The sequence below is a fragment of the Drosophila hydei genome, unplaced genomic scaffold, assembly GCF_003285905.1.
Source record: "Drosophila hydei strain 15085-1641.00,03,60 unplaced genomic scaffold, DhydRS2 tig00008134-arrow-pilon, whole genome shotgun sequence".
NCBI lineage: Eukaryota > Metazoa > Arthropoda > Insecta > Diptera > Drosophilidae > Drosophila > Drosophila hydei.
Window position 1 is genome coordinate 2598948 of NW_022045843.1, and position 25268 is coordinate 2624215.

Below are 25268 nucleotides of genomic sequence, written 5' to 3' on the forward strand. Positions count from 1 at the left end.
CTAAAATGCATTTAATAAATTATAGTGAAAATACACACAGAAGATTTCAATTTACAAATTCAAACTGAACACTTGTAGTTTGCACTGAATATTAACAAACTAAATGTTTATTAAAAACATTAAATTCAATCCACCACCACCGAACCAGAAAAACGCTTCGATTTTAGAAGTGTTTCCTCCCTATCCAAAATAGTTGGCTCAAATATGTAGTTTGCCATTCAATTCAAGGACAAAAACGAATCCGAAATAATTGTATCGTGTTCATTAAAGTTTAAGCATTTGCAAATTTATTGTAATGTATTGAAATTCAAATTAAAATCAAATCAAAAATATCAAACTTGCCTTTTCGATTATATTGAATTAATAAGGGTTGTATCGATACGTTTTCAAGTTTGCTCGATTGTTATATCGAACTGCTTGTTTTTGGGACTTTCTTATTTGCGAAAGACGGTCACACTGTACTGTAAACTCGCGTCGGCTTTGGCTGTGTTATTTTGTGAAATAAACAGGAAAATAAAAAATTGCAATTGCATTTATATTTTTGTTGCAATTAATTAACTACCTGCCCTGTCAAGATGGTAAAACTAACGCCTGAGTTGATAAACCAGTCCATGCAATACATAAATCCATGCCGTGAACGTGAGCTCGATTTGCGCGGCTACAAAATTCCACAGATTGAGAATTTGGGTGCCACATTGGATCAGTTCGATACAATCGATCTCTCGGACAACGATCTGCGTAAACTAGATAATCTACCACATCTGCCACGACTGAAATGTCTGTTACTCAACAACAACCGTATCTTACGCATCAGCGAGGGCCTGGAGGATGTTGTTCCAAATCTAAGCTCTGTCATCTTGACAGGCAACAATCTGCAGGAGCTGAGTGACTTGGAACCGCTAACAGGATTCAAGAAGCTGGAGACAATATGTCTGCTCATCAATCCGGTATCCACAAAACCAAATTACCGCGAGTACATGGCCTATAAGTTTCCACAGTTGCGTCTGCTGGACTTTAGGAAGATCAAACAGAAAGACAGGCAACAGGCACAGGAGTTCTTCCGCACCAAGCAGGGCAAGGATATGCTCAAAGAGGTGTCCAAAAAGTCAAAATTAAGCGCTGCCGCTGCACTGGCCGCCGAAGCAACCAACGGCAAGGCAGCCGCTGAAGGCGGACGCTTTGCCAATCCCGAAGATATGCAACGCATACGAGAAGCCATCAAGAGGGCAAGCTCACTGGCGGAGGTGGAAAGACTGTCACAGATCCTGCAAAGCGGCCAGCTACCAGATAAATTTCAACACGAATTGGGACAGAACGGGCACAACGGAACTGCAGCTGTGCCAACTGTAGATATGGATTACTAAATCTAAATCTAGATATAGCTCTGTCGTCAGCTACCTTATTAGTGTAGAGTAATATATTTTAATAAAAGTAGAGTCACAGTAGAGTCAAATCTATATAGATATCTTCTATGTTATTATTATTCATTGATCTCAACAGGTTGCTGTCTTTGTGTATTTTTCACAGAAAAAATCTCAAATTCGCAATACAACCGGCGATTATTGTAAATATTTAAATCAAATGCACACACATAATTTACGTAATTGGCTAAAAATGTTTCAACAATTTACAAACGGACAAAAAGAAGTATATATAAGTTGGGCAACTAGTAAATATGCTTTGGCTCTGCAAAATGGATTTGCGGGAATAGCATTTGGACTCTGGAATTGGTTATTGTTATTGCTTGTATTGCAGTGCGCTCCTTCTGCTCCTGTTCCTTCTACTCTCTCTTTCTCTCTTCGTTGCATTCCTCCGGGATTTTCCTGATATGGCTAGTATTATGAGTTCTTGGTTGCCATTATTGTGTCGTAGTGCAGTCCGGTGTAGAAGATGATCCACGTCACTAAAAAGCCGGCAAACGATGTCATAAAGCCCTCTTTCACTAGCTCCCACACACCACCGTAGGCATCCTCATCCACATTTTGGAAGTTGATGGCATACAGGTATACAACACCACAGCTAATGCCGGCAAAACTGTAATGGTATAAATCATATATATTATTTAGCTGTACCACGTTCTATATATAGGCTCTGGCTCCACTTACAGTACGAGGCCCAGAAAGCCTTTTAACGGCACAATGCCCCAGATGATGCCGAGTATGATGCCAAACACTTGACGTGACCAGTAAATAACATCTAGAAACTCATCCTACAAATGTGCACAATTAATTAACATTCTTAAAAAAAAAACACGCGCTGCTCTTTGGATAGCTCACCTTGTCTTCCCATTCGGATTTTGTCATTGCCCGCGCGCAAATTTCACGTAGAGACGAAGATTTGGAGGTGCCATTGGCATTGCGTTCAATAGTATTCGTTCTGGTTGCCATTTTCTGTGTGACCTACTTTTTTATCTAATGCTTTTCACTCACTTAAAATTAATTAAATTTTTTTTCACTATCAGTATGGCTATGCCGATATCATTTACAAGTTGTATTACCGATAAATTTGCCTAATCATTAATAGATCAGCTGTGCAGGTCGTTCAAGTTCATTCCAATGAACCAAAGGAACTAAAATCGCTGGCACATTTTGCTCACATGAATCTTATTCAATGCAACTCTGGTGTGGTTATGTGAGCGTGTTTATATTTTGCCAAATACAAAAATGTTAAAACTAAGTAACTTCTGCCTTACAAATTCTGCTTTTATTACTGGTAAGTGGACTGTTATAAAATCATAGAAAATCATAGAGGTTTTCATTTAAAATTAAATTTTTTCAACAAAAAACAGCACAGCGGCATGTTGCGCTCAGCGCCGTACGCTGCATCGATCAGGGCTGGCGAGCAGGAAAGGGATTACCTGAGAATCCAAATGCTTTTGGTCCACTCACAAATTTGCCGGATTACACATACCTTGACGGCAGGCCTACCCCACTAGGCGTAAGTATCATATTCATATATTTATGAATAAAAATGTAGTCTAACTCTTATTGTTTTGCAGTCTAATCAGAATAAGCGTCTACTCAAGCAACAGGAGATTGCAGCCAAAATTGTGGAACTCAGCGGCGAATTGGACTTTGCGAAGGAGCGCCACGAACGTCTGCAAAAGCAGGCCCAGGCTGAGAAGCAACGTATTATACAGAATAAGCTGAAACCCAAAGGACATCTACTGTTAAAAAAGAAATAATACTGTTAACTTACCGTTAACCTTTAATGTATATTAACTTTAATGTTATATTATTGCTATTACATAGGCATGATTGTTGATCGGCTAACGCTACGCTCAAAACGTGTTTCGATTTTGTTTATTTTAAATTGAATGTCAAGTTTATTACGTGGAGAAAGACGTAGGCATTGATAAAATGCATGGTAATTAAATTTGAAATTCGAAAACTTCTTATGACGCACTTTGGACAACAACCTGTCCAGCCAATTAGTTTCGCTAGCTCAACGCATGTGATAAGCTCTTATTTAAGAAGACTGAAGCTTATATGTCACGTATGCTATTTTTCATATAATTTCAAATGTAAATAAGGAAATAAACAGCAAATAAGGACTTCCTCTATATCAACATCAACATCAAAATCTCTTTCACCGTCCTGCGCAATCCGCTGCGCCTTGAACAGCACTTGAAGATAGTGCTGGCTGATCGTAAGAATCACGCCTTGAACTGTTTATATGCGTTATAAATTATCAGCATTGTACTGTATAGCTTTTAATGTTTACGTTCCCGAAGCAGATTCCGATTCCGATTTTCAGCTCGCATTGTAATTATCAATTAGACGTGAAATATTTTGCACGCCTTGCAAATGTTTGTGACTTGAAATATGAATTGCAAAAGCCTCAACAGGTGTACGCTGCACAGGTCATATGTGATAGAACCTTTACTAGCCTGCAAATAGTATCCATTTAAATAACTTTAGTATAATAAAGAGCTAGACATTAAATTTTCCACATTTTATTTGCATATTAATTAGAACGCTAATGTGCTATAATTAAATATTGATATATTTATTTATTTGCTTACGGTCGGAGACGTTGCCAAACAAAGAGGCCAATGCATTAAGGAAATTTCCCACCAATTTAGAACAGACAAACAGCAATAAGTAAGGCAGATGTATAAACGTCTTCAAGTGTCGTTCGTATTTATTGCAATTAATTAGCTGGCAGGTATCAAAATTGGCACAACAAGCTGAAGAATGGGAGAAGCGAAAATAATAATACTCGTAGCTTCACTTGGCAGAGGTGCTATATTTCGAAATGCAGAGCTTGAATAGTGGTTAGCAGAAACGTGCATTGAAAACGTGCGTTAAGAATGTCGTTGACCAGGCCACAAATCAGTTAAGTATCTCTCTAATTTAAGTCACACTTCTATACCAGCTGTAAGCCCGGGCGTGTACGTGATACTTCTAGTATAGTTTCTGCCATCTCAGGCGTATACGTAATATTTGTAACAAACTTTTTAGCGGCACCTACTGCAGTATTTAACTACGGACGTACAGTAATTATTTTTTTTTTTTTAGTAAAATTTCACACTCAATGTGAGGCTGCCAAAATATTGACAAATGCGTCGATTATTTATGAGAAGATTTATATATATAAAAATATTGTTGAAAACACATTCGCTGTTGATTGACTGATTGTTGTTGTTGTTGTTTACGAGTCGCACTTATAGTATTTATTTTGTGCCAGCGACGTTTTTATTTAATTAGCATGCTTATATTTATATTAAATGAAATCAATTTACATTACCGTAAAATGAATTGTAATATACTAAACAGGAATAAGTATCGAAATCATTAAAAAGGCATGCAAAGAAAGGGTAAAGACTTACGATACAGAATTAAAATTTTATTGAAATTGTAGCTAAGTTAAACTATTAAGTGTGAACACAGATGAAGCAGCTTAGATCCCAGCTCTTCTCTCTTTCAATGTAACCATATTTGGTAACGAATGCTGCCTAGAATATAATTTTGCGTCTTTTGCTTATGAAAATCTATATATGCGTATAAATTGCTGACTATATTTTCAGTATAGAGGACGCGCAGTAAAACTTAAATAGATATTGTAAACCGTAGTTTATGAGCATCGAATACATGGATTTAACATTGGAAGTATTAAAATGAAGCAAAAAATTCAAAATAATAATAATAACAAAAATCTATCTCTCTTTACTCTCTTCATAAAATTCTCTTGGATAAAAATAAAAAATTTTTCAATGAATCATCTACAACAAATTATTGTTGTTGTTTTATTTAAGACTACATGCTAATATATAGCTATATTTAGGTGTCTGGTCCATGAATATCTATAAATACATATATATATATATATATATATGTCGGAGAGTAGGTAGTAGAAATGTATAGGCGCCTTGCCGGCGCGTGCTGGTAATATGTTTGAAGGTCACACTTCATATATATTGGTGCGTCTTCGAGCATTTTCGTAGAAACATAACTGCAACATTATGTGATTGGTTGCCTAAGTTTTGTAGTTTGGTAAAGTCCCGTTTTAGCGGGGCGACAGCGTTCTGTCGCTGTCGCCGAGTGTGGTTCGGTGGAAGACACGCACAAGAATTGTGCGTCTCGAGTCAGTCTTTGTTAAAACTCGAGTGCGACCGAAACTCACTGCGCTAACGCAATGGAAAGTAACACTAATCCGACATCAGAAGTGGGATCTGGCCCTTCACCTACAACATTAGATGGACCATGGCGTACCATCATGGAGTTGCAGAATAAAAATCTAATTGAACTTGTGCAAGCTTTACAAACAACGGCATCTGACGCAGGACAGAGCAAATCGGTGCAACTGCCGAAATTTAACCCAGACATCGCAGGCGCCAAGGCTTCATCGTGGTGTACCACTGTAGAAATTATTCTACAAGAAAATTCATTAAAAGGCGGTGCACTGGTCGTGGCCCTAAGTACAGCACTAGAGGGAAGCGCTTCTCAATGGCTTTCTCATGTGTGCTACGCAAATATCACCTGGATCGAGTTTAAAGAACTTTTCATCCAGCGTTTTGACACTACAGAAACACCAGCTGCCGTGTTTCTAAACATGTTGTCAAGTCGACCGGCTGACGGCGAGAATCTTGCAGTTCACGCAAGCCGCATGGTTACAGAACTATCGACGAAATGGCGCCAAATGGAAACAGAAGAAATCGCCGTGTCTGTGACTCTTGCGTTGCTGGCAAGTTTTGATGCTCGCCTGCAGCGTTTAAGCTTCACATCAAATGTTCGAACCAGAAGCGAGTTGCAGTCCGAACTGAAGGCGTTCACTTTTGCTAAAAGAAAAGGTGGACCTATGGAGCAACAAACTGACATTCATCCAAAAAGACAAAAACAATCATCGATAGAGTGCCATTTTTGCGGCAAACTGGGCCATAAAATGATTGATTGTCGACTCAGGACGCAACGAAACCCGTTTACAGATGGCAAGGAACGACATGGCAGGCAAGACGTCCATCATCTTGAGAAATCAAGTGTAACTTGCTACAAGTGCGGAGAGTTGGGTCACATATCCACTCAGTGTACAAGGAAGGAAGCTGACAAGAACATAACATTCAACCGGGAAAAACGAGTGGAACAGTGTAGGTTGCAGTACCCAAGGGATATCTGGACCATAGAGGACAAGTTTTCGAAATAACCTTCGATTCTGGTGCGGAGTGCTCACTGACGAAAGAAAAGATAAGTAAAAAAATTTTCTGGTAAACGATTTACGAATATTGTTATGTTAAAAGGCATAGGCAACAGTTCAAATGCAAAGCGAAATTGTTATTGGGCGAGAAATACTAAATCAGGGTTTTGATATTGTCGTCTCATCAAATCAATTTAAGATCGTAAGAACTAAAATAGTTAATTTATGTACCGGCAATGAGTCAGCCGAAATGGATACTGAACTTGAGGGGACAGATAAAATAAAGTTGCAGTCACTGTTGACAAACTACTCAGATTCTTTTATAACAGGAGACCATATCGACTGAGTCCATGTGAACGAGAATTAGTTCGAAATAAAGTCGAAGAACTACTGCGTGCAACATAATTAGACCCAGCTGTTCACCTTATGCTAGCCCCAAATTATTGGTAAAAAAAAAAAAAAAAAAAAAAAAAAAAAAAAAAAAAAAAAAAAAAAAAAAAAAAAAGAAAAATGGTTCGGATAGGCTCTGTGTTGATTATAGACAATTAAACTCAAACACTGTGGCTGATAGATACCCGTTTCCACTTATAAACGATCAAATAAATAGACTTCAAGGAGTTTATTATTTTACATGTTTGGATATGGCTAGCGGATACTATCAAATTCCCTTACATGCAGATTCTATTGAGTATGCCGCGTTGTGACACCAGATGGACAGTACGAATTTTTATCTATGCCATTCGGACTTCGAAACGAACCTTCTGTCTTTCAACGATTAGTTATACAGGCTTTAGGAGATCTGGCAAACACATTGTGTTAAATGTTCCTACGGAGGCTGGATTATCATTACAAAGTGTTTCTTCTTAAAGTCATCTGTCCAATTTTTGGGTTACGATATTAGTGCTGTCGGTCTCTGCTTTAAGACAATTTATTGGATTGGCGTCATATTTTCGGAAATTTATGTAAGGGTCTTAGGATGCATTGGATGAGATTGCTCGACCGTTGGGGTTGCTTTCACTATGCGACATGACACAAGAGGTTGATTTGGAAGAATCAAGAGCTTGAGCGGTGCAAAATATATCAGCAGCGGCAGCATATACTAAGCGCACTTTGATAAAACCAAGGCTAAGGTTGTTGGATACAAAGTAGGAGATTTTGTGTTGTTGAAGAGTGAAGAAAGGCATCAAACAAAGTTAAGCCCAAAGTTTAGAGGACCGTTGCAAATAGCTGAATTGTTAGACGGAGATAGATATATCCTTAGATCATTGACAAATAATAGAAAGTACAAGTATGCTCACGAAGAGATACGAAAATTACCAGAGGAGTATGTACCAGTTGAACTAGAAAGTAGTGAAGAGGCTTTAAATGATAATGAAAAAGAAACTGTTGAAAGAGACAGTATTGATATAAAAGAAACTGTTGAAAGAGACAGTAATGGAATGATTGGAAAAGAATCTGTTGAAAGAGACAGTAATGGAATGATTAGAAAAGAATCTGTTGAAAGAGACAGTAATGGAATGATTGGAAAAGAATCTGTTGAAAGAGGCAGTAATGGAATGATTGGAAAAGAATCTGTTGAAAGAGACAGTAATGGAATGATTGAAAAAGAAACTGTTGAAAGAGACAGTAATGGAATGATCGAAACTGTTGAAAGAGACAGTATGGATGCCTGAAAGGCTAGTTATAAAACTTAAAGAATGTCATAATGCAAGCACAAGTGCAAAACAAATGTTTTGATCATGGCGTGTGGCGCATAAGATGATGAAAATCGAAACCAGTTGGGTTTATGGTAATAAGTAAATAAATAAATAAAAATTAAAAAAAAAAAAAAAAAAAAAAAAAATCAAGAAAGTTAAATTAATTTAAAGAAGAATTTTATAAATTTAAGAATGATACAAAGAGATGAAATTAAAATTCTGGAAGAAAGTAAAAGTTGAAGCTAAAATGATGTAGTTGTAATTAGTAAAGTTGTAGGGAAAATGTTAATGTTAAATTCTATTCGATAATTTATGAACAAAACGATTTCTGCAGTAAAACATTTTTGGGGAATTACACGAGGTCGTGTTATGGTCAGGATGGCCGTGTCGGAGAGTAGGTAGTAGAAATGTATAGGCGCCTTGCCGGCGCGTGCTGGTAATATGTTTGAAGGTCACACTTCATATATATTGGTGCGTCTTCGAGCATTTTCGTAGAAACATAACTGCAACATTATGTGATTGGTTGCCTAAGTTTTGTAGTTTGGTAAAGTCCCGTTTTAGCGGGGCGACAGCGTTCTGTCGCTGTCGCCGAGTGTGGTTCGGTGGAAGACACGCACAAGAATTGTGCGTCTCGAGTCAGTCTTTGTTAAAACTCGAGTGCGACCGAAACTCACTGCGCTAACGCAATGGAAAGTAACACTAATCCGACATATATATATATATGTAACGCTACAGAATGAAAATTAAATTAAATTTCACAAAATAAAATAATTAAGATTGTCTGGGATTAGCAATATCATTTGAATGGGAAATGTACAAATGCCAGAAAATAAACAAATGGACAAGCCAAACTTAATTAAAGCTTAAGCAAATCATTCGACGAAGTCAAATCTTTCCGCATTGTTAAAAGTTTTCCAAACAAAACTAGAATCGCGCACGCGGCAAATCAAGTAAATCAATTAGAACCTAGACCACAATGTGAATCATGAGAAGATGTCGCGCCGCATACGATTTTTGCGAAGTCAAACCGGCTGCTTAAATGAAAGAGATCTCTTAGTGAGTGACAAAAAATTGCGTCATAGCTGGCGAGTGAAAATGTAATTAAAGGCAATAACAATAACAATAACAACATATATTTTCACATTTGGGTGCGAATCGGCGCTCACATTTTTTGTATATAAGTGTGGGATTCTTTTGAGTTAAGCATACAGAACCCAAACAGCAAACGTTCCAAGCATATCAAGCAACTGAAGGATAGCATTCAAAGGATAATGGAGTTAAAGGTAAGCATAAATATATACCATATTCCGTGTATATATCTTATATGGTATATCGTCCATTCACAGCAATTTTATACCTGGCTAAGCTTGATGCTCAGCATCATGATCTGTAAATTATCGCAGTGTCATGCCAAGCCCATTTATTATGATCTCGATAGCTATGAGAGCGACTATGATCGCAGCTACGATCACAAAAGTTACGACAACTCGTATGCTTTCATCTACGGCAAGCCCCTCACATCTGATCAACTGGATAAGCTAAATACCGGCTATTACTATGTGGATAATGGCTATATAGCACCTGTGCCCAGCTCAAGTGCCTCCAGCCAGCGCAGTCTCAATCCATATAGCAGCGGCCAACTGTCGGATAGCTACAAATTCTCACCAATTTTGCGCTATAGGAAGTCGCGCACAAAGCGCAAGAAGCTTTTCGTGCCCAACTTCTTTGGCTAAGCTTCAAATATGACCTGGCCAAGAGAGACCACAGACTGACGCTGTTTTTATTATCAATATTGTTACTTAATATTATTACAATGTTATCAACAAGTACCTTATATTATTTAGACTAATAATAAACATTTTTAAACGCAATTGAGAACAATTCTTAAACAAATTTAAAGTTTTATCTGAAACCAAATATTTAACTGTCTAAACAAAAGACTTAGAACACAAACTTGCAATATTTTTTAGTTATACATTGTACTCATATTCTAGTCAACTGTACACCCTTATGCCAATATTTTGATTAGAATTTGTGTACGCTTATGTAAACTAGCATAACTGTAACAATATTTAATCTAATTGTTAGTAGAGCTTGGCAGCTGAGTGCTAATCACCGAGTAACTAACATCAAAGATACTTTTTTGTATATCATACATAAATTAAATATAGTACTTATAACTTTTCAGTAATGCCTATGAAGTTAGTTTACCCGAACCAAATCAAAGTTGGGCAAATCAATAATTTAAATTTTCATTTGTTATTCATTTAAGTAAGCGAAAAAAATTTGGTATAAAACTTTTTGCATACTTTTGTGCGCTAATCGTAAAAATCGTCTTGGGAGTTCGCGAATTTTATTTGAATTATATCTTAAAATATTATTACCAATTTTATTTAATTTTTTATTGCCTTATAAACAAACTAATGGAAAATTGCACTTCTGTTAAATTGAGGAGCAAATATGTTAAATGTTAACATATCACTGTTAAATACAAGAACAGCAACCAGTAGATGCAACCAAAAAATACTAAACGATAATGAGACAGCTGACAGCTGAGCTGTCGTCATTTGCTGAAAGAAGAGGAAGGGAAATTCGTCTGAAAAAGTGTAAATTGGCTTTCCAAAAGCAAAGATGAGTTTCATGCAGCCGAGTCCCGTGAAATATGCCTGCTCATGCGGCATTTTGAATCCCATCAACAAGCTCTTCTTCTGTCGCCATTGTCCGAAGTTGAGATGTGGCTTTTGCGTTTGCCACGAGATTGAGTCACACTTTTGTTCGAACTGCCTGGAGAACATTCCATCTTCGGAGGCCAGACACAAGAAAAACTGTTGTGCCAACTGCTTCGATTGTCCTTGTTGTCAGCACACGCTCTCTGCGAGGGCCGCCACAGTTCCGATTGTGCGAAAGCCAGAGGAGCCTAAGGATGGTGAAAGTGCGACGGAGGCCACACCCAGTCCAAAACCTTCGGCAATGCCAACTACAAAGAAAATGTATTATTTGTCGTGTCTGTCCTGCCGTTGGACTACTCGTGATGTTGGCATACCCGATCAGGGCGTAGCAACGGGCACCTGGCCGGACAAGGAATGCTTGTACCAAGTGCGTTTCAACACCTTGATGGAGTATTATCAGTCGCTCGTACTGCAGGAGAAGCAAGAGAAACAGGAGTTTCTGCGCCGCAAGACGCCCAAGCAGCACAAGTTTCCCAGTCTTACCGATCGCACGGGCCTGACAGTCTCGCTCATACGTCGCCAAATCGGTTGGAGCGACAAGAGTATACCGAAGACAAAGCCCATTAACATAGCGGCCGCAGAGGCCAGCGCAGAGGTTGAGGCTCTACCAGAGGCCATCTTTACGCAGCCAATAAATTTGCGAAATATCACAACAGTGGCGCAGAGGCACAGCCAGCCCGCTGATCAGCCCGAGGCTGTAAGCAAGCTCTACCCACAGCGACGTTCGTTGTGGATCAAGCGTTCGCTACGTTGTCGTCAGTGTGAGCACAATCTGATCAAGCCAGAGTATCATCCCACATCCATCAAGTATCGCATACAGCTCTTTGCTAGCTACCATGTGCCGGAGGTCGTTATGGTCCGCTGCGAGCAGCCGCTGCAGTCTGGCCAGGCCAATGCGATATTCCTAAAGTTCACAAATCCCACAATGTACGACATGACCATAAGTGTATTGGATGTGGCACCACAGGATGCTCAAATCAGCCCGGATGCACTCCTGCAGGCGTGCCGAATCAAGGAAGAGGCCATTACATCATCGCCACTGCTCAAGACAACGGGTATTACTTTGGCCCGTCAGAACTCGATCAGAGAGGTGAAACGTGAGGTGCGTGAGCTTGCAAATGCAACAATTGTACCACTGGAAGGTCCGTTTGTGCTGAACCAACGTGATGATTCCAAGGAATTTGATGAAGATGTCCAGGCGCCCACTGAGGAACCCAAGTTCATAGTTTGGCGTAAGGGCAACAAGGTGTTAATACGTCTCGACTTTACGCCTGCAGCTGAGCTGCAGTCGGGCAACGCTGTGACTCTGGGCTTCTATATGCAGTACACGTACGTCAATACCGTGTCCAATACGCCCGACAAGAAGGAACCGACTACACATGCTCTCTACTCAAGAATCTTCATCGAAGCTGGCGAAATAGCTAATGCAAAAGCCAATTAGTCCGAAATCATAACAAAATTAAATTATCCAAGCTAACGTATATAAAAATGTATTTATGCAGCTGATTTAAAAAAACACTGCGCGTCTGCTGCATCCACTCGTATGTTAAATAAACCCATAACTCAAATCACTTTTGGCGCTCCTGTCCACTTTTCGCTCTCCTGCCACACAAACTGAATCACTTTCTCATCTTTGGCCAATTTCGCCACTTCCTTTGGCTTGCAATCGCTAAAGTATTGCCCAGTGACGTCATTCAAGCCGGGATCTATAGCTGCATATATTGTGGTTTGTGCCCCACTCTTGGGTGTCTTCAGAAATGGCCATAAAATTGGTTTGATGACGTTATATCTGTACGATAATATGTGGGCCGAGTGAGTATAATGCAAATCGAGTTCAGTCTCAATTTTTACTCACCTAATTAAGCGATTTTGTGCGACATTGTAGTTTGCCAATATTTCCGTATCCACTACGCCAGGGTGCAAAGAATTGACGGTCACTCCTGTGCCTGCCAAGCGCTTGGCCAACTCCCGAGTAAACATCACGATCGCCAACTTGCTTTGATAGTACGCTGCGCCCCCGTCATAGGATTTCTCGCTATTCAGATCATCAACATTAATTTTGCCTATAGTGTGTGCTATGCTGGACACGTTTACGATGCGACTTGGCGATGATTTCTATAAAATATAAAATAATATATAATCATATTTATAAGTGCGTGTTAGCTTTACCTTTAGCAAGTCGAGCAATAGAATCGTCAGCAGAAAGTGACCCAGGTGATTGACGCCTAGCTGCATCTCGAATCCATCCTTTGTAAGACGACGGGTGCCAGAAAACGTTCCCGCATTGTTTATGAGAATATGTAGTTGATTCTGCTCTGCCTTGAAGCTAATATTACGTAATTATGGTGGCTTATCTCTAACAGGTTTAACTGCCCACTCACTCTGCTACGAATTTACGCACTGATGCAAGCGAGCTGAGGTCGAGGTGAAGAAAGTATATCTTTTGATTGCCAGTCACCTTGATAATTTCCTTGCGCGCCTCTTCAGCTCGACTTTTATCCCGGCAAGCCATATAGACTGTAGCACCTCTGCGTGCCAGCTCTAAGATGGTCTCCTTGCCAATGCCTGCATTTGCACCGGTTACAATTACGACTTTGCCAGTTTCATCAGTTTCCTCTGTGAATTGCCCACCCTGCATGTACTGTCTAATGTAACACTAATATATAATAGTAAATATCCCATATATAGCCAATTTACCTGATAAAGTAACCGGCAAGGCCAATGGCTGTGGGCCATATTATGAATGGACTAAGCAGGCAATCAATGAAAATGCACATCTATTCGTTTTTAAGGTCTTCACTCGGCTAAGTTCAACAATTAACTGACCCGTAACGGGTGTACGAGCAGTCGATTACTTTCGTAATCAGTTGAATGATAAATAATAAAGTGCGAGATAACGAATACTGAAGGGCCGTACACCTACATATGGCGAACATTTCTATTGTTTAGTTTTGTTTATTTCTCAAAATGTGTTATAATTAATCTAGTTTCTTCAAATGGGTCCATTTTTCGCTCTCCTCCCAGAGAAGTTTGCCGGTTTTATCGTCGGTAGCAGCGGGCGCTACTTGTTTCTCTTTACAATCGCTAAAGTAAACGCCAGTTACATTCTCCAAATCTGGATCGAGGGCTGCATATAATGAAGTCTGTGCTCCGCTCTTTGGCGTCTTCAGCAATGGCCACAACAAAGTTCTTAGCACAATGCGTCCAAATGCGCCATTCAGGATCTTCATGTGCCTGCCCAGCTCTGTGTCCACAACGCCCGGATGTAGAGCATTCACGGTCACTCCACTGCCTTTGAGGCGTTTAGCTAATTCACGCGTGAATAAAACATTGGCCAATTTACTCTGGCTGTAGGCATCGCCCTCGCTATATGACTGCTCGCTGTTCAAGTCATTTATATTAATAGAGCCACGCGTGTGGGCCAAACTGGAAACGTTGACAATACGGCTGGGGGCACCTTTCTGTAAGCGGCAAATTAATAATATGAATCTCGACAATTAAGTAGTAGCTAGCGTACCTTTAGCAAGTCGAGCAACAAGTTGGTTAGCAAAAAGTGACCCATATGATTCACTCCTAGCTGCATTTCGAAACCGTCCTTGGTCAGCATGCGTGGGCAGCGCATAACACCAGCATTGTTAATCAGTATGTGCAACTTGTCTTCTTCGTTTTTGAAGCTAATAAAAATTAAGTTTATAATAAATCAGGAATTTAAGAATAATTCAGTAAATGCTTACTCAGCCACAAATTTGCGAATGGAGTCCAGTGATGCCAGGTCGAGTTCACGGAAGAATATATTATTGTTTTTGGTTTCTTCTATAATTTCCAAACGTGCTATCTCTGTTCTAGCCTTATCCCTGCAAGCCATATATACGGTGGCTCCGCGTCTCGCCAGCTCCAAGACAGTCTCCTTGCCAATGCCTGTGTTCGAGCCAGTTACAATAACAATTTTGCCGGTCTCATTAGTCTGCTTGGTGAACTGCCCGCCTTGCATGTATTTTCTGGAAGAATAAACGAATTTTTAATAAAGTTAATGCATAAACATATATATGTATCACTTAGCACTGATTATACCTTAGAAAATAAATGCCAAGGCCAAAGAGTGCAGGCCACGCGACGCAGGGGCACGGAAGACAATCAGTCAAACAACACAGCATTGCTTAAACAATTATTAGCTACTCGCCGCGAAGGCAGTCAGAACACAACTGCTGTGAGTATTACTGCGTATAACTTGTTTGCAGTCAATGTGACTCAGAGCTTTCAGTTGATAAAAACGACAATTCACGATGACAATAACAACCACGTCGTAAGCTACTGGAAGCGCGAAACGTAAATGAGCACTAGCACACAATTATGTTGAAATCGATCGATATACCAATTTATTATGTACACTAAAACATAAAAATCAAATTATACTACATCCTTTAAAATGGGAACTGTATTTTTAACAGTCTTAACCTCCAGAATTTCTGCTCGCGTCCATTTTTCGCTGACAGCCCAAAGCCATTTAGCAAGTTGAGTATCGGTTGCTACAGGCGCTGGCATTTGGATCTTGCAGTCGGAAATATATACCCCGCTTATTTCCTCCAAGTCCGGATCAAGAGCAGCATACAATGTAGTTTGCGCCCCATTGTGCACAGTCTTCACAAATGGCCAAAACAGGGGTCGAACAAATAAACTGCAATATAAGCCGATTATAGGACAGCGAATCCAACTTTCACAATTTATATCCATCTATATAAATACCCTGCAAAGAAGTTGCTAAAGAAGCCCATGTGTCTGAAGATTTCGGTGTCCACTATGCCAGGATGCACAGCGTATGCCGTGACTCCAGTTCCCTTTAAGCGACGGGCCAATTCCAAGGTAAATAAAACGTTTGCTAACTTGCTTTGATTGTAAGCCTTAGCCTCGTCATAGGAATGCTCACTATTCAAATCCGTCGTATTGATTTCACCGCGCGTATGCGCCAGACTAGAGACATTTACAATACGACTGGGAGCCGATTTCTAGGATACAAGTTAATGAAACTATATAGGAAAAATTTCTTTGTCAATTCATTTACCAGGAGTAAGTCTAGCATTAAATTGGTCAGAAGAAAGTGACCCAAGTGATTGACACCCAGCTGCATCTCAAAGCCATCAGCGGTCAGCATGCGTGGACAGCGCATGATACCTGCATTATTGATGAGTATGTGTAGACTGTCCTGCTCCCTCTTAAAACTGCAAGGATTCGACAATTTGTTAGCAATTGCGTGAATGAAACTGGTCAACAACAGATGGAACCTACGTGGATACAAAATTACGTATGGAATCCAAGGAAGCTAAATCACATTCTCGGCAATACACAAATTTGTTTTTCGTCTCTAAGACAATCTCCTCACGTGCCGCTTCACACTTTTTCATATCCCGACAGGCCATATAGACAATGGCTCGCCTTCGTGCCAACTCCCGCACAGTTTCCTTGCCTATGCCCGTGTTGGAGCCGGTGACAATAGCAACTGTGTTGCATTCATCAGTTTCCTTAGTGAAATTACAGCCTTGCATAAGATCCCTTAAGGTGGCAAATATTTTTGTCTTTTTATCATATTGTGACTTAAACGAATTGTAACTTACTTTATAAAACAGGCGCCACCCACAGTGGTTCCAGCTACGCTCAGCCAGAATATGGGGCGACTCTTCAGAAATGTAAATAACGACATTTTATATGCGGTTATATTAAATAAACAGTAGTGTGCATAATCCAACGCGCGTTTGTGCACAAATATGCGATCGCGATGGTCAGGGGTGTGTAGGCGTCAAAATACCCTGTGACCAATGAACAGCTCAATGAAGAGCTGTTTATTTGACATATCCATCACGAAACCAAAAGTTTATTAAGATTTAATGCAGAATTGTAACAAAACGAGTGTGTTTTTTTAATGATTTGGCGTGTCGAGTGATCTGTGTAAAATGACTGTTTAATCCGTAAACATTTTGTGTGCAGGCATAGGGTATTATACCAGGGTTGCTATTTGCTCGAATTTTTATAAATTCGAATTTTAATAATTACACTTACTTAATAAATAACACTATCACGGCAATCCCCAGGAACCAAGCCATAAATGAACACAACATAGTATCAAGATTTAAACTCATCTTTAGAAATTTGTTGGAAAAACTTTTAAAGCGCAAAATAAAAACAAGCTCTTCCTCTTTGTTTAAATTAAAATAAAAACACAGGGCGTTTCAAGTGCACAACTTTGTGAGCCAGAGACGTGGGTTTGTTGTGTTTATTTCACACCAAAATTTTACGTAAATAAAGGTGACATTTGCTGGTAGTACTGTTTTCGAACATACAATATTGCTTGTCATTTGAGAATTGAGTGACAGTACAGCCAGTGCCAACGGAGACGCATTCAGTAATAAACGGCAAATCCAAAATATAATGCGTCGAAATGTGTAAGTCAACGCCAACTCGACTCGATTGCTGTTGCTGTGAGAATCAACGCATGCATCATATTTCATATTTCAGGCGCCAACAACAGTACAACTGGGAGAATGCGCAGTCAGACGGAATGGATGATATATTTGCCAGACCCGCCCACGACAGTGCACTTATGGAGATGGTGCAGTTGGCAAACGGATCTAGTGGCGGCCACACAAAGATGTCGCGCTTAGAGAACACACTGGAGGTAAAAGTACAAGAGGGCGATACATTGCAAGCATTGGCGCTGCGTTTTCACTGCTCTGTAGCGGACATCAAGCGCTTGAACAAGATTGATCGCGACAATGAGATACACGCACGTCGAATTATTCGGATTCCAGTTACAGTGCACAACGTATTGCTGGGAGCAAGCGATGGTGATGCCTTGCCTGCCATACATCGTAGCGGGAACAATAGCCCTAGGCACAATATAGACCAAGAGCCGGCCATTGAGCGTAATCCGCTGGAGGATGCACGAATGATGCTGGGTGAACGACTTTTGGTGGCAGCTGTGAACGCCTCTGGTACTGTAGCTGGAGAAGTTCCAGCTTCAATCCGAAGAGATGGCAGCAAATTCTATGAAGGCGCTCATGGCTATCCAGATGATGACGGTGAGTGGATTATTTGTTTTTAATATTAAGGTTGCTAGCATTTAGTTATCATAAATTCAAAAATTTCAATGTGAATGCCTTTAACAGCTGCTAGAGCTGGCCAACCAAGCACAGTAATTTTACTTTTGAGTCACCCTGCATCTGTTAAGTATTTTTCTGTTAAGTAAGCAGTGAAGTTGGGCGCAGCCAGCAATTTGTTTAGTCATTCGAAATACGGTCACACTCGCCATTAAAAATTGTCAGAAAACACAAGCGTTGGCGAAAAAACATACAAATTTATTAAATATTTCGCTGATAAACAACTAAAACAAAATGCCGGACTATCTGGGAGATGATCAGCGCAAAGTAAAGCATGATGAAAATAAGGAGGATAAGGAAATTAAATCCCTAGACGAGGGCGATATTGAACTACTTAAGACGTACGGTCAGAGCCAATATCACAAGTCTATAAAGAGCATCGAAGAGGACATACAAAAGGCCGTGAAACAAGTCAACGAGCTAACAGGCATTAAGGAGAGCGATACAGGTTTGGCTCCGCCTGCTTTGTGGGACTTGGCTGCCGACAAGCAAATACTGCAAAATGAGCAACCGCTGCAGGTTGCGCGTTGCACAAAGATTATCAACGCTGACTCCGATGATCCTAAGTACATTATTAATGTAAAGCAGTTTGCCAAGTTTGTGGTGGATCTAGCTGATTCCGTTGCACCCACGGATATTGAGGAGGGCATGCGAGTAGGCGTTGATCGCAACAAGTATCAGATTCACATACCGCTACCACCCAAAATTGATCCCACGGTAACGATGATGCAGGTTGAAGACAAACCAGATGTCACATACAGCGACGTCGGTGGCTGCAAGGAGCAAATAGAGAAATTGCGCGAGGTTGTGGAAACACCTTTGCTGCATCCTGAGAAGTTCGTCAACTTGGGTATTGAACCACCAAAGGGTGTGCTCTTGTTTGGTCCACCTGGTACTGGCAAAACTTTGTGTGCCCGTGCTGTGGCCAATCGTACAGATGCCTGCTTCATTCGTGTCATCGGCTCGGAGCTGGTGCAGAAGTATGTGGGTGAGGGCGCACGTATGGTGCGTGAACTGTTCGAAATGGCCCGCTCCAAGAAGGCTTGCTTGATTTTCTTCGACGAAATTGATGCTATTGGCGGCGCACGCTTTGATGACGGTGCTGGTGGCGACAACGAGGTTCAACGTACTATGTTGGAGCTAATCAATCAGTTGGATGGCTTCGACCCGCGTGGCAACATAAAAGTGTTGATGGCCACTAATCGACCTGATACACTTGATCCTGCGCTTATGCGTCCCGGCCGTTTGGATCGTAAGGTGGAGTTTGGACTGCCCGACCAGGATGGCCGTTCACATATCTTTAAGATACACGCCCGCTCGATGTCCGTGGAACGTGACATTCGTTTTGACCTGCTGGCACGTCTGTGCCCCAACTCGACAGGCGCAGAGATTCGGTCCGTGTGCACAGAGGCGGGCATGTTTGCCATACGTGCCCGTCGCAAGGTGGCCACCGAAAAAGACTTCCTCGAAGCTGTCAACAAAGTCATCAAGAGCTACGCCAAGTTCAGCGCCACTCCACGTTATATGACCTACAATTAAGTTTACGTTTTATACACCCTCAATATTTTTCATTTGCTGCGCCGTGAGCCTTTAAGTCTGCAACTGTAATTGCTCCAGCAGGGCAATAAGTAAATAAAAGATCTAAAGTATATAGTATACACCATTATTGGGGGCATTGTTCGTATTTCATTCCTTGTTTATCTGTGTAATTTTGCATTTTGTTTTTGTTTTTATGCAGCCAACATGGAGAAGCCCATGGACGACAACACGGCCCTGCTGGATGACATGCTAGTGGATAGGCATGCGCCCATTATTCGTCCCATTCCTGGTCCTTCGTTGCGGGCGATTGACTGGTCTGGCTCGGATTGTGACATGTCGTGGATATGTCTGCTGATATTTATACTCGCACTCTGTGTTGTCATCCCATTGGTCTATGTCATATATCTGGCGGAGCATCCACATCACAATCACACCTCATAGCCGAAGTGAATGAACAGTCTCAGTCCATTCCAAATGTGCTACGATTTTAATTCTCTCCTCTAACACTTCTTTGCTCCGAAACCAATGCATTTTAAATGCAGCAGCTACGAGCCATAGAATTTATTTTTATAAAAATATTTAATTCATAGCAATAAAGTACCAATTGTGACTTGTACAATGTCTACATAATAATAGACTTGAGTTTATAGCCAAATCTTAACTGCTGAATGTCCTAAGTGTGGTAAAACAATAATTAAGTTTCTTCTTTATTGGTACATAATACTATGTATAACAGTTTATTGGTACATGACTATATGTATAACAGTTAAATATTAGAGTTATCGATATCGATATCGATAGAAAGGGTCTTTTGCATGGCTTAAATCGAAATACATGTCGTAGAGCTAAATAAAATATATTAAATATTTAATTTATAGTATCCATGGATATAATAAGTAATTAAGTTTAGCTATAATAAATACAAATTAAAAGCTAACTATGCGCGCACACTGGGCATACAATTTAGTTTTAAGTACTGTCTTGAATACTCGAATTAATATTCTCCTCGGTGGCCATGGCACATGATTATTGATATTTGGTGTTCATTTTGGTATGCGGGATGCTGTGCGCCATTGATGTGCATATTCCTTGACTGCTTGTGGAATATCAGCGAATGGCGATCGTACAGCGTAAATTCAATTAAATTCAATATTCACTTAAACTTTAAGTTTTCAAAGAAAGCAATATTGCTGCGAAGGAATCCACGGCGAACGGGCACTGGACTTGCAGGCGATGCAATGGGTATGGCTAATGGTTGCCCATCCGAATGCAGGGAGGGATCGCTGTCGGTGTTGGAAAACGTTAAGATTAAGGTTAATCATATATCTACAGCTACATACGTTTCCAGGGATGATAAATCGGACGATATAGTCGATTCATCGGCCACCTCAGCCATGGAGACGGCGTGTTGCAGCATTTGCCTGCGCGACTGCGGCGTCGAGGGCTTCTCAGGTGTATCGGGCGGTGGTGTCATTAGCTTGGCATGATGTTGCAGTGTCTAAAATGTAAACTATAAATCAACTGTACAATTAGATATATATCTAAATCAGCTTGCCTTGGCACGCCAACGTCTTTCGGGCTGCACGCGTTTACTGGTCAGCAGGAAAGCCTGTGCTAGAGCCTTGACCGAGGGCAAGGCGTGCACTACATCGTCCTCAATAGCAGGTTTATCCAAAGGCGTAGTTGTTGCCTCGGGCTGCAAATGTTCGAAATTTAAGTGTATAGCTCACCTGGGAACTGCTTGACTCACCATTTCATCATCGTCTATAGACAGCACTTGACTTGGCTCAATCAGCCGTCGCTTTGGCTGCAGAAAACGAAAAGCTGGCGGCGTTGAGCCGCGGGTCGGTGTCACCGTGGGCGAAGAGCAGACATTGGGCGTTGTGTCTGCAGGTCCGAATTGCAGCACAACGGGCCGTTCACGTTTACGTGATGCATCTATGGAGCTGCTATTGCTGTTGGCGTCAGCGGCGGAGGAGGAGGAGGTGTTGGTGGTGGCTGCCCCGCCCAAAGCCGACTCCATAGATGACGTAGTTGTGGACGTGCTCGTCTTCAGGACAGTCGTCTCCTGCTTATTGAAATCGTAGATACGCACGGTGTCCGAATCATCGCTAGTCGTTAGCACTGATTGATTCGATTGGCTATCCAGGCTGCCCGCGTCCAGCACCTGGGCGGGCAGAGCTGTATAAATACACTTGTTGTCTGTGGACATATCGGGGAGTTTATCCTGCTCCTGTTGCAGTGGCGCCTCTGGCTGTTCGACTGCGGCTTGGCTTGTCTTGAGAGCCTTTTTTAAGAAAACATTGATTTTTTTTTGGATTTGGGTTTTGCGTGTTCATTTGTAGTGTTGTGTTGTTTAGGTACATTTGGTACAATAGGTACAATATTGTATGCATGTTGGTTAGTTGTTGGAAAAAAGAATTTGTTTAGGTACAATCAAATATTTGAAGCGCAGCTGATAATTAGCTTGGCAGATTGATATGTATGAATGTATATATATATATATATATATATATATATATATGGAATGTGATGTGTACATGTGATGCTTATGTGTGTGTGTGTGTGTGTTGGTGATGATGTACAAGCAGCAGCAACAGCATGCATACAAAATTCAAATACAGCTACAAATACATTCAAAACTTCTGTTTATGCGAGTTATTTAACGTACTTATATATAGCAGAGAGTGAAACAAATGCCGTTAGTAAAATGCCATAAACAATAATTATTTAAATAAATGAAGCTTCATTTTGCTCAATTCGCTTTGTACTCACCCCGACATTGTGATCAGTTTTTACTAAAAACATTTGTTTCATTTATGAGTTTTTATTATTTGTGTTTGTTTAACTTTTGGCTTTATTCTGTATTTCTATTGTTGTTGTTTTTGTTTGTTTTTAATATATATATATATATAAAAAGAAGTTAGCAGTAAAATGAATTAACTAAGTGTGCATACAAGAGTTATGTTTAAAAATTAACAGCAACAAAATCATAATTTAAAAATTAAAAAAAAAAACATACAAAGAAAAAAGTGCTGCATATTTTAGGGCGCATTAGCATTAGGCAATTAGCAATTACAATTATTTAGTTTTGTATTTATATATTGTTGTTTAATATTTATATATATGCATATTATTATATTGTAGATTAGATAGAACTCAGTTCTCGATAGTGATGTGAATGCAAATTTGTTTGTGCTGCAGTTGCTCAGTTTTTTTTTTCATTTTGTTGTGTTTGGGAATTTTGGAATGTACATTTGAATAGGGAGCAGATGACACTCTCTGCCTAAAAGCCTAAAACACGTGCTGGAGATTCTCTACACTATGTGAATTTGTGCCTAAGTGTGTGTGTGTACGTGTGTATTTGTGTGTGTGTGTGTTTTGTCTTTACTGACTAGTGTTTAAAACTTGATTGACTAACATATTATTTTGGCAGAGACTAACAGCTAACTATCTACTCTTTCCTCTATATATATATATGGAAATCCCCCGCAATCAAAACCCACATACAACCACCCGATATGAAAGGGAGCTCTGCTAGAAGAGCAGACTATTATTGCTGAACCCATTTAAACAACTATCTACACCCGAATCTTGATCGTCTAGGCTGGCAGGCTTTGCCTGCTGATCGCTCTCGAACAGGGGATTCATAACGAAATCCTTGGACGTGGCACTAACAGCACGAAAACTATTGCGCTTGAGGTCTTTGTGCAGCAGCTGCTTCTCGAACTGTGTGATCACAGCCGCTGAAGGACCACCCGCAGAATGCCTCTTGGACACGGACGAACCGAAGGACCTGCCACTGCCATTGCTAAGCAAGCTCAGCGTCGATTGCGTGTGCCTCTTGGGCAGCTGCTGCCTGTGCCAGGAGCGTTGCGAACGTACGTCAAAGTCATCATCCGGCTCATGGCCTAAGCCGGAGTCGCGATAATGCGAAGCCGACGTCGAGGGGCGCTCGTAACCGTTGGCTAGTGTCATAAATGGGGGGGTGGGGCAAGTAGGTTTGTTAATGAACTTTAGCGAGCTGCTGCGACGCACTGGCTTCGACAGCGTCCAATGCGAGAGGTCAGCGAGGTTTGAGCTTTGAGCGCTACTTGAAATGCCATGGTTGCCATGCGTGGGAATTACCTCATTGATGACAATGTCCTCGTCCGCTGGCTCCGTGCTTCTGTTGCTGCTGCTGCTGCATGCCAAGGAGGCGGTGCGAGTGGGCGTGGTCGCCAATGGAGCATTGTTAATGTAATAATCTCGACTATATCTGTCGGTTAGACAAGGAAGTTTATATTAGACTTTCAATTAATAGCCGAGTCGAGTTACCGCTTGTAATCCTCCTTGGCTGGCTCCTGCTCTCCATTGTTTGCTGCATTCGCCATCAGCGCCAGCGCCTTGTGCTCCGCACTGGGACTTATATTGGGCACATCCATGAAGCGTTCCTGTGTGCCGCTGATGCGTTGCTTCAATGCCTCCGGCGCATACGGGTTGTTGGGCATCTCAACGGCATTGTACCATTTCTTTACCTCACGTTCTGCTATGGAGCCTGCAATTGGGTTAAACATGAGTTTCACTGACTCTAATCAAGTTAAGCATAAACAATAGTTTTTTAGCCAGTCTAGTAATAAAAAAGAATAAAAAGAGAGAGAGAGACATAAAGAGAGAGAGCGTAAAAACGTAAACACAAGTAAAGCAATGTAAATTAGGAGACAACAACAAACACCGAGTGATGGCTGTGTGCGTGTTACCTGGGGCAAAGCGCCGCAACATTACAACATCATCATCATCATTATTATTATTGACATCATCATTGCCATTGTCATCATCATCATCGATAACAAGCTCATTATTATTATGATCATCGGCATTTAGTTGATTTGTTTTGCTTTGACTTGACCATCTTAGTGAACCATTTGTTAGTTTACCATTGGGACGTGTTTTGGTATTTTTGTTAGTATTTTGTATTTTAGTATTTTGGTTAGTATATGTTGTGGTTGAACTAGAGACTGCCTCATCCAATAATTCATCAGGACAACTATCATAATTGTGAGCCAACAACTCAGCGTCGCCATTAAAAGTCTCATGCGAGGTGGACGGCGAGCTCTCATTGCTGTGCTCTGACCCAGAGCCGGAGCTCAATTGATCTGAGAATAGAATGTGGTTAATAAAGTTAAAGCCAATCTCTGTTAGGCTAACAACAATAAAGTAATTCTCATCATCTAGTGATGTTTGGCTGGCACTATCTGAATTTACATCAAAGTTTTCCTCCAAGTCTGGAAAGATCTCTATGTTATTGCTAGCATTATTTATATCTAAAGGATAATCTGGCTCTTCGATCAGATCATTATTGTTGATATTATCTACAGCTACTTGAAAACTATCCACTAAATCATTCTTATTATCTATTTTTAAATGACTTTCTGGCTCTTCGAATTCATCAATATTTACATCTAAGCTAATGGGCTGATTGGCTGTTGAATTGAGTTCATCAAACAGACTCGCATGGGCTTCATATTCTATATCATCTGGCG

The 25268-nt window shown here is 40.6% G+C and overlaps 11 protein-coding genes across 20 annotated transcripts in view; 6 read left to right on the forward strand and 5 right to left on the reverse strand.

Annotated features, from left to right (window-relative positions):
* The first annotated feature begins 435 nt into the window (after nucleotides 1-435).
* Nucleotides 436-1442, forward strand: LOC111604138 (probable U2 small nuclear ribonucleoprotein A'). The gene has a single exon (XM_023322056.2). It carries the CDS (start codon nucleotides 576-578, stop codon nucleotides 1362-1364), a length of 789 nt encoding a protein of 262 aa, XP_023177824.1. The 5' UTR covers nucleotides 436-575; the 3' UTR covers nucleotides 1365-1442.
* Nucleotides 1443-1540: 98 nt separating this feature from the next.
* LOC111604121 (uncharacterized protein RAB5IF homolog) lies at nucleotides 1541-2535 on the reverse strand. The gene is made up of 3 exons (XM_023322031.1): nucleotides 2277-2535; nucleotides 2106-2209; nucleotides 1541-2034 (listed from the first exon to the last, which is right to left on the reverse strand). The coding sequence occupies exons 1-3, from the start codon at nucleotides 2385-2387 to the stop codon at nucleotides 1839-1841; spliced, it is 411 nt and encodes a 136-aa protein (XP_023177799.1). The 5' UTR covers nucleotides 2388-2535; the 3' UTR covers nucleotides 1541-1838.
* A 58-nt stretch (nucleotides 2536-2593) lies between these two features.
* Nucleotides 2594-3302, forward strand: LOC111604122 (39S ribosomal protein L52, mitochondrial). Its single transcript, XM_023322032.2, has 3 exons — nucleotides 2594-2712; nucleotides 2789-2937; nucleotides 2999-3302. Exons 1-3 carry the CDS (start codon nucleotides 2664-2666, stop codon nucleotides 3182-3184), a joined length of 384 nt encoding a protein of 127 aa, XP_023177800.1. The 5' UTR covers nucleotides 2594-2663; the 3' UTR covers nucleotides 3185-3302.
* Nucleotides 3303-9551: 6249 nt separating this feature from the next.
* On the forward strand, nucleotides 9552-10089 carry LOC111604159. The gene is made up of 2 exons (XM_023322087.2): nucleotides 9552-9613; nucleotides 9677-10089. The coding sequence occupies exons 1-2, from the start codon at nucleotides 9602-9604 to the stop codon at nucleotides 10061-10063; spliced, it is 399 nt and encodes a 132-aa protein (XP_023177855.2). The 5' UTR covers nucleotides 9552-9601; the 3' UTR covers nucleotides 10064-10089.
* Nucleotides 10090-10882: 793 nt separating this feature from the next.
* LOC111604176 (dynactin subunit 4) lies at nucleotides 10883-12512 on the forward strand. Its single transcript, XM_023322121.2, has one exon. The coding sequence runs from the start codon at nucleotides 10962-10964 to the stop codon at nucleotides 12498-12500; it is 1539 nt and encodes a 512-aa protein (XP_023177889.2). The 5' UTR covers nucleotides 10883-10961; the 3' UTR covers nucleotides 12501-12512.
* Nucleotides 12513-12599: 87 nt separating this feature from the next.
* Nucleotides 12600-13872, reverse strand: LOC111604180 (retinol dehydrogenase 12-like). Of its 2 annotated transcripts, none has more exons than XM_023322128.2 (5): nucleotides 13757-13872; nucleotides 13441-13691; nucleotides 13229-13385; nucleotides 12915-13174; nucleotides 12600-12848 (listed from the first exon to the last, which is right to left on the reverse strand). In XM_023322128.2, the coding sequence occupies exons 1-5, from the start codon at nucleotides 13793-13795 to the stop codon at nucleotides 12623-12625; spliced, it is 933 nt and encodes a 310-aa protein (XP_023177896.2). In that variant the 5' UTR covers nucleotides 13796-13872; the 3' UTR covers nucleotides 12600-12622. The 2 variants fall into 2 exon arrangements, with proteins under 2 accessions (XP_023177896.2, XP_023177895.2); XM_023322127.2 differs by having other exon boundaries at nucleotides 13441-13704.
* A 103-nt stretch (nucleotides 13873-13975) lies between these two features.
* LOC111604179 (retinol dehydrogenase 13-like) lies at nucleotides 13976-17206 on the reverse strand. Of its 2 annotated transcripts, none has more exons than XM_023322126.2 (4): nucleotides 17111-17206; nucleotides 14794-15057; nucleotides 14577-14733; nucleotides 13976-14520 (listed from the first exon to the last, which is right to left on the reverse strand). In XM_023322126.2, exons 1-4 carry the CDS (start codon nucleotides 17188-17190, stop codon nucleotides 14038-14040), a joined length of 984 nt encoding a protein of 327 aa, XP_023177894.2. In that variant the 5' UTR covers nucleotides 17191-17206; the 3' UTR covers nucleotides 13976-14037. The 2 variants fall into 2 exon arrangements, with proteins under 2 accessions (XP_023177894.2, XP_023177893.2); XM_023322125.2 differs by lacking the exon at nucleotides 17111-17206 and adding an exon at nucleotides 15131-15275 and having other exon boundaries at nucleotides 13977-14520.
* Nucleotides 15452-17190, reverse strand: LOC111604178 (retinol dehydrogenase 13-like). 2 transcript variants are annotated; one of them, XM_023322124.2, is made up of 6 exons: nucleotides 17111-17190; nucleotides 16669-16889; nucleotides 16343-16606; nucleotides 16119-16275; nucleotides 15803-16062; nucleotides 15452-15734 (listed from the first exon to the last, which is right to left on the reverse strand). In XM_023322124.2, exons 2-6 carry the CDS (start codon nucleotides 16752-16754, stop codon nucleotides 15467-15469), a joined length of 1035 nt encoding a protein of 344 aa, XP_023177892.1. In that variant the 5' UTR covers nucleotides 16755-16889; nucleotides 17111-17190; the 3' UTR covers nucleotides 15452-15466. The 2 variants fall into 2 exon arrangements, with proteins under 2 accessions (XP_023177892.1, XP_030081416.1); XM_030225556.1 differs by lacking the exon at nucleotides 17111-17190 and having other exon boundaries at nucleotides 16669-17061.
* Nucleotides 17207-17417: 211 nt separating the features above from the next.
* On the forward strand, nucleotides 17418-20377 carry LOC111604181 (lysM and putative peptidoglycan-binding domain-containing protein 4). Its single transcript, XM_023322129.2, has 3 exons — nucleotides 17418-17493; nucleotides 17567-18129; nucleotides 19946-20377. Exons 1-3 carry the CDS (start codon nucleotides 17480-17482, stop codon nucleotides 20185-20187), a joined length of 819 nt encoding a protein of 272 aa, XP_023177897.1. The 5' UTR covers nucleotides 17418-17479; the 3' UTR covers nucleotides 20188-20377.
* LOC111604177 (26S proteasome regulatory subunit 7) lies at nucleotides 18203-19873 on the forward strand. Its single transcript, XM_023322122.2, has one exon. The coding sequence runs from the start codon at nucleotides 18442-18444 to the stop codon at nucleotides 19744-19746; it is 1305 nt and encodes a 434-aa protein (XP_023177890.1). The 5' UTR covers nucleotides 18203-18441; the 3' UTR covers nucleotides 19747-19873.
* A 156-nt stretch (nucleotides 20378-20533) lies between the features above and the next one.
* LOC111604174 (mucin-17) overlaps nucleotides 20534-25268 on the reverse strand; it is a 38211-nt gene continuing 33476 nt past the window's right edge. For 3 of the 7 annotated variants that reach the window (XM_023322118.2, XM_023322120.2, XM_023322119.2), the window contains 2 exons: nucleotides 24064-24283; nucleotides 22774-24004 (listed from right to left, as the gene is read on the reverse strand). In XM_023322118.2, coding sequence (XP_023177886.2) covers nucleotides 23284-24004; nucleotides 24064-24283 — 941 coding nt within the window. In that variant the 3' untranslated portion in view covers nucleotides 22774-23283. Of the gene's footprint in view, nucleotides 21030-21086; nucleotides 21245-21301; nucleotides 21443-21496; nucleotides 22034-22773; nucleotides 24005-24063; nucleotides 24284-24485; nucleotides 24882-25268 lie in introns of those variants that run through there. The other 4 variants (XM_023322117.2, XM_023322116.2, XM_023322115.2 and 1 more) reach the window with 3 other exon arrangements.

What these genes read in the sequence shown, in the direction of transcription:
- LOC111604138 (XM_023322056.2), top strand. Translation starts at nt 576, where the DNA reads ATGGTAAAACTAACGCCTGAGTTGATAAACCAGTCCATGCAATACATA.
- LOC111604121 (XM_023322031.1), bottom strand. Translation starts at nt 2,387, where the DNA reads ATGGCAACCAGAACGAATACTATTGAACGCAATGCCAATGGCACCTCC. An exon ending in AATCCGAATGGGAAGACAAG is followed by an intron (nt 2,210 to 2,276) that starts GTGAGCTATCCA and finishes GCACATTTGTAG; the next exon opens with GATGAGTTTCTAGATGTTAT. An exon ending in GGCTTTCTGGGCCTCGTACT is followed by an intron (nt 2,035 to 2,105) that starts GTAAGTGGAGCC and finishes ATACCATTACAG; the next exon opens with TTTTGCCGGCATTAGCTGTG.
- LOC111604122 (XM_023322032.2), top strand. Translation starts at nt 2,664, where the DNA reads ATGTTAAAACTAAGTAACTTCTGCCTTACAAATTCTGCTTTTATTACT. An exon ending in AAATTCTGCTTTTATTACTG is followed by an intron (nt 2,713 to 2,788) that starts GTAAGTGGACTG and finishes AACAAAAAACAG; the next exon opens with CACAGCGGCATGTTGCGCTC. An exon ending in GCAGGCCTACCCCACTAGGC is followed by an intron (nt 2,938 to 2,998) that starts GTAAGTATCATA and finishes ATTGTTTTGCAG; the next exon opens with TCTAATCAGAATAAGCGTCT.
- LOC111604176 (XM_023322121.2), top strand. Translation starts at nt 10,962, where the DNA reads ATGAGTTTCATGCAGCCGAGTCCCGTGAAATATGCCTGCTCATGCGGC.
- LOC111604180 (XM_023322127.2), bottom strand. Translation starts at nt 13,836, where the DNA reads ATGTGCATTTTCATTGATTGCCTGCTTAGTCCATTCATAATATGGCCC. An exon ending in CTTGCCGGTTACTTTATCAG is followed by an intron (nt 13,705 to 13,756) that starts GTAAATTGGCTA and finishes GTGTTACATTAG; the next exon opens with ACAGTACATGCAGGGTGGGC. An exon ending in GCACAAAATCGCTTAATTAG is followed by an intron (nt 12,849 to 12,914) that starts GTGAGTAAAAAT and finishes ATTATCGTACAG; the next exon opens with ATATAACGTCATCAAACCAA.
- LOC111604179 (XM_023322125.2), bottom strand. Translation starts at nt 15,213, where the DNA reads ATGCTGTGTTGTTTGACTGATTGTCTTCCGTGCCCCTGCGTCGCGTGG. An exon ending in ATTCGCAAATTTGTGGCTGA is followed by an intron (nt 14,734 to 14,793) that starts GTAAGCATTTAC and finishes AATTTTTATTAG; the next exon opens with CTTCAAAAACGAAGAAGACA. An exon ending in TGTTGCTCGACTTGCTAAAG is followed by an intron (nt 14,521 to 14,576) that starts GTACGCTAGCTA and finishes TGCCGCTTACAG; the next exon opens with AAAGGTGCCCCCAGCCGTAT.
- LOC111604178 (XM_023322124.2), bottom strand. Translation starts at nt 16,754, where the DNA reads ATGTCGTTATTTACATTTCTGAAGAGTCGCCCCATATTCTGGCTGAGC. An exon ending in GGTGGCGCCTGTTTTATAAA is followed by an intron (nt 16,607 to 16,668) that starts GTAAGTTACAAT and finishes TGCCACCTTAAG; the next exon opens with GGATCTTATGCAAGGCTGTA. An exon ending in TAATGCTAGACTTACTCCTG is followed by an intron (nt 16,063 to 16,118) that starts GTAAATGAATTG and finishes CTTGTATCCTAG; the next exon opens with AAATCGGCTCCCAGTCGTAT.
- LOC111604181 (XM_023322129.2), top strand. An exon ending in TGGCTATCCAGATGATGACG is followed by an intron (nt 18,130 to 19,945) that starts GTGAGTGGATTA and finishes GTTTTTATGCAG; the next exon opens with CCAACATGGAGAAGCCCATG.
- LOC111604177 (XM_023322122.2), top strand. Translation starts at nt 18,442, where the DNA reads ATGCCGGACTATCTGGGAGATGATCAGCGCAAAGTAAAGCATGATGAA.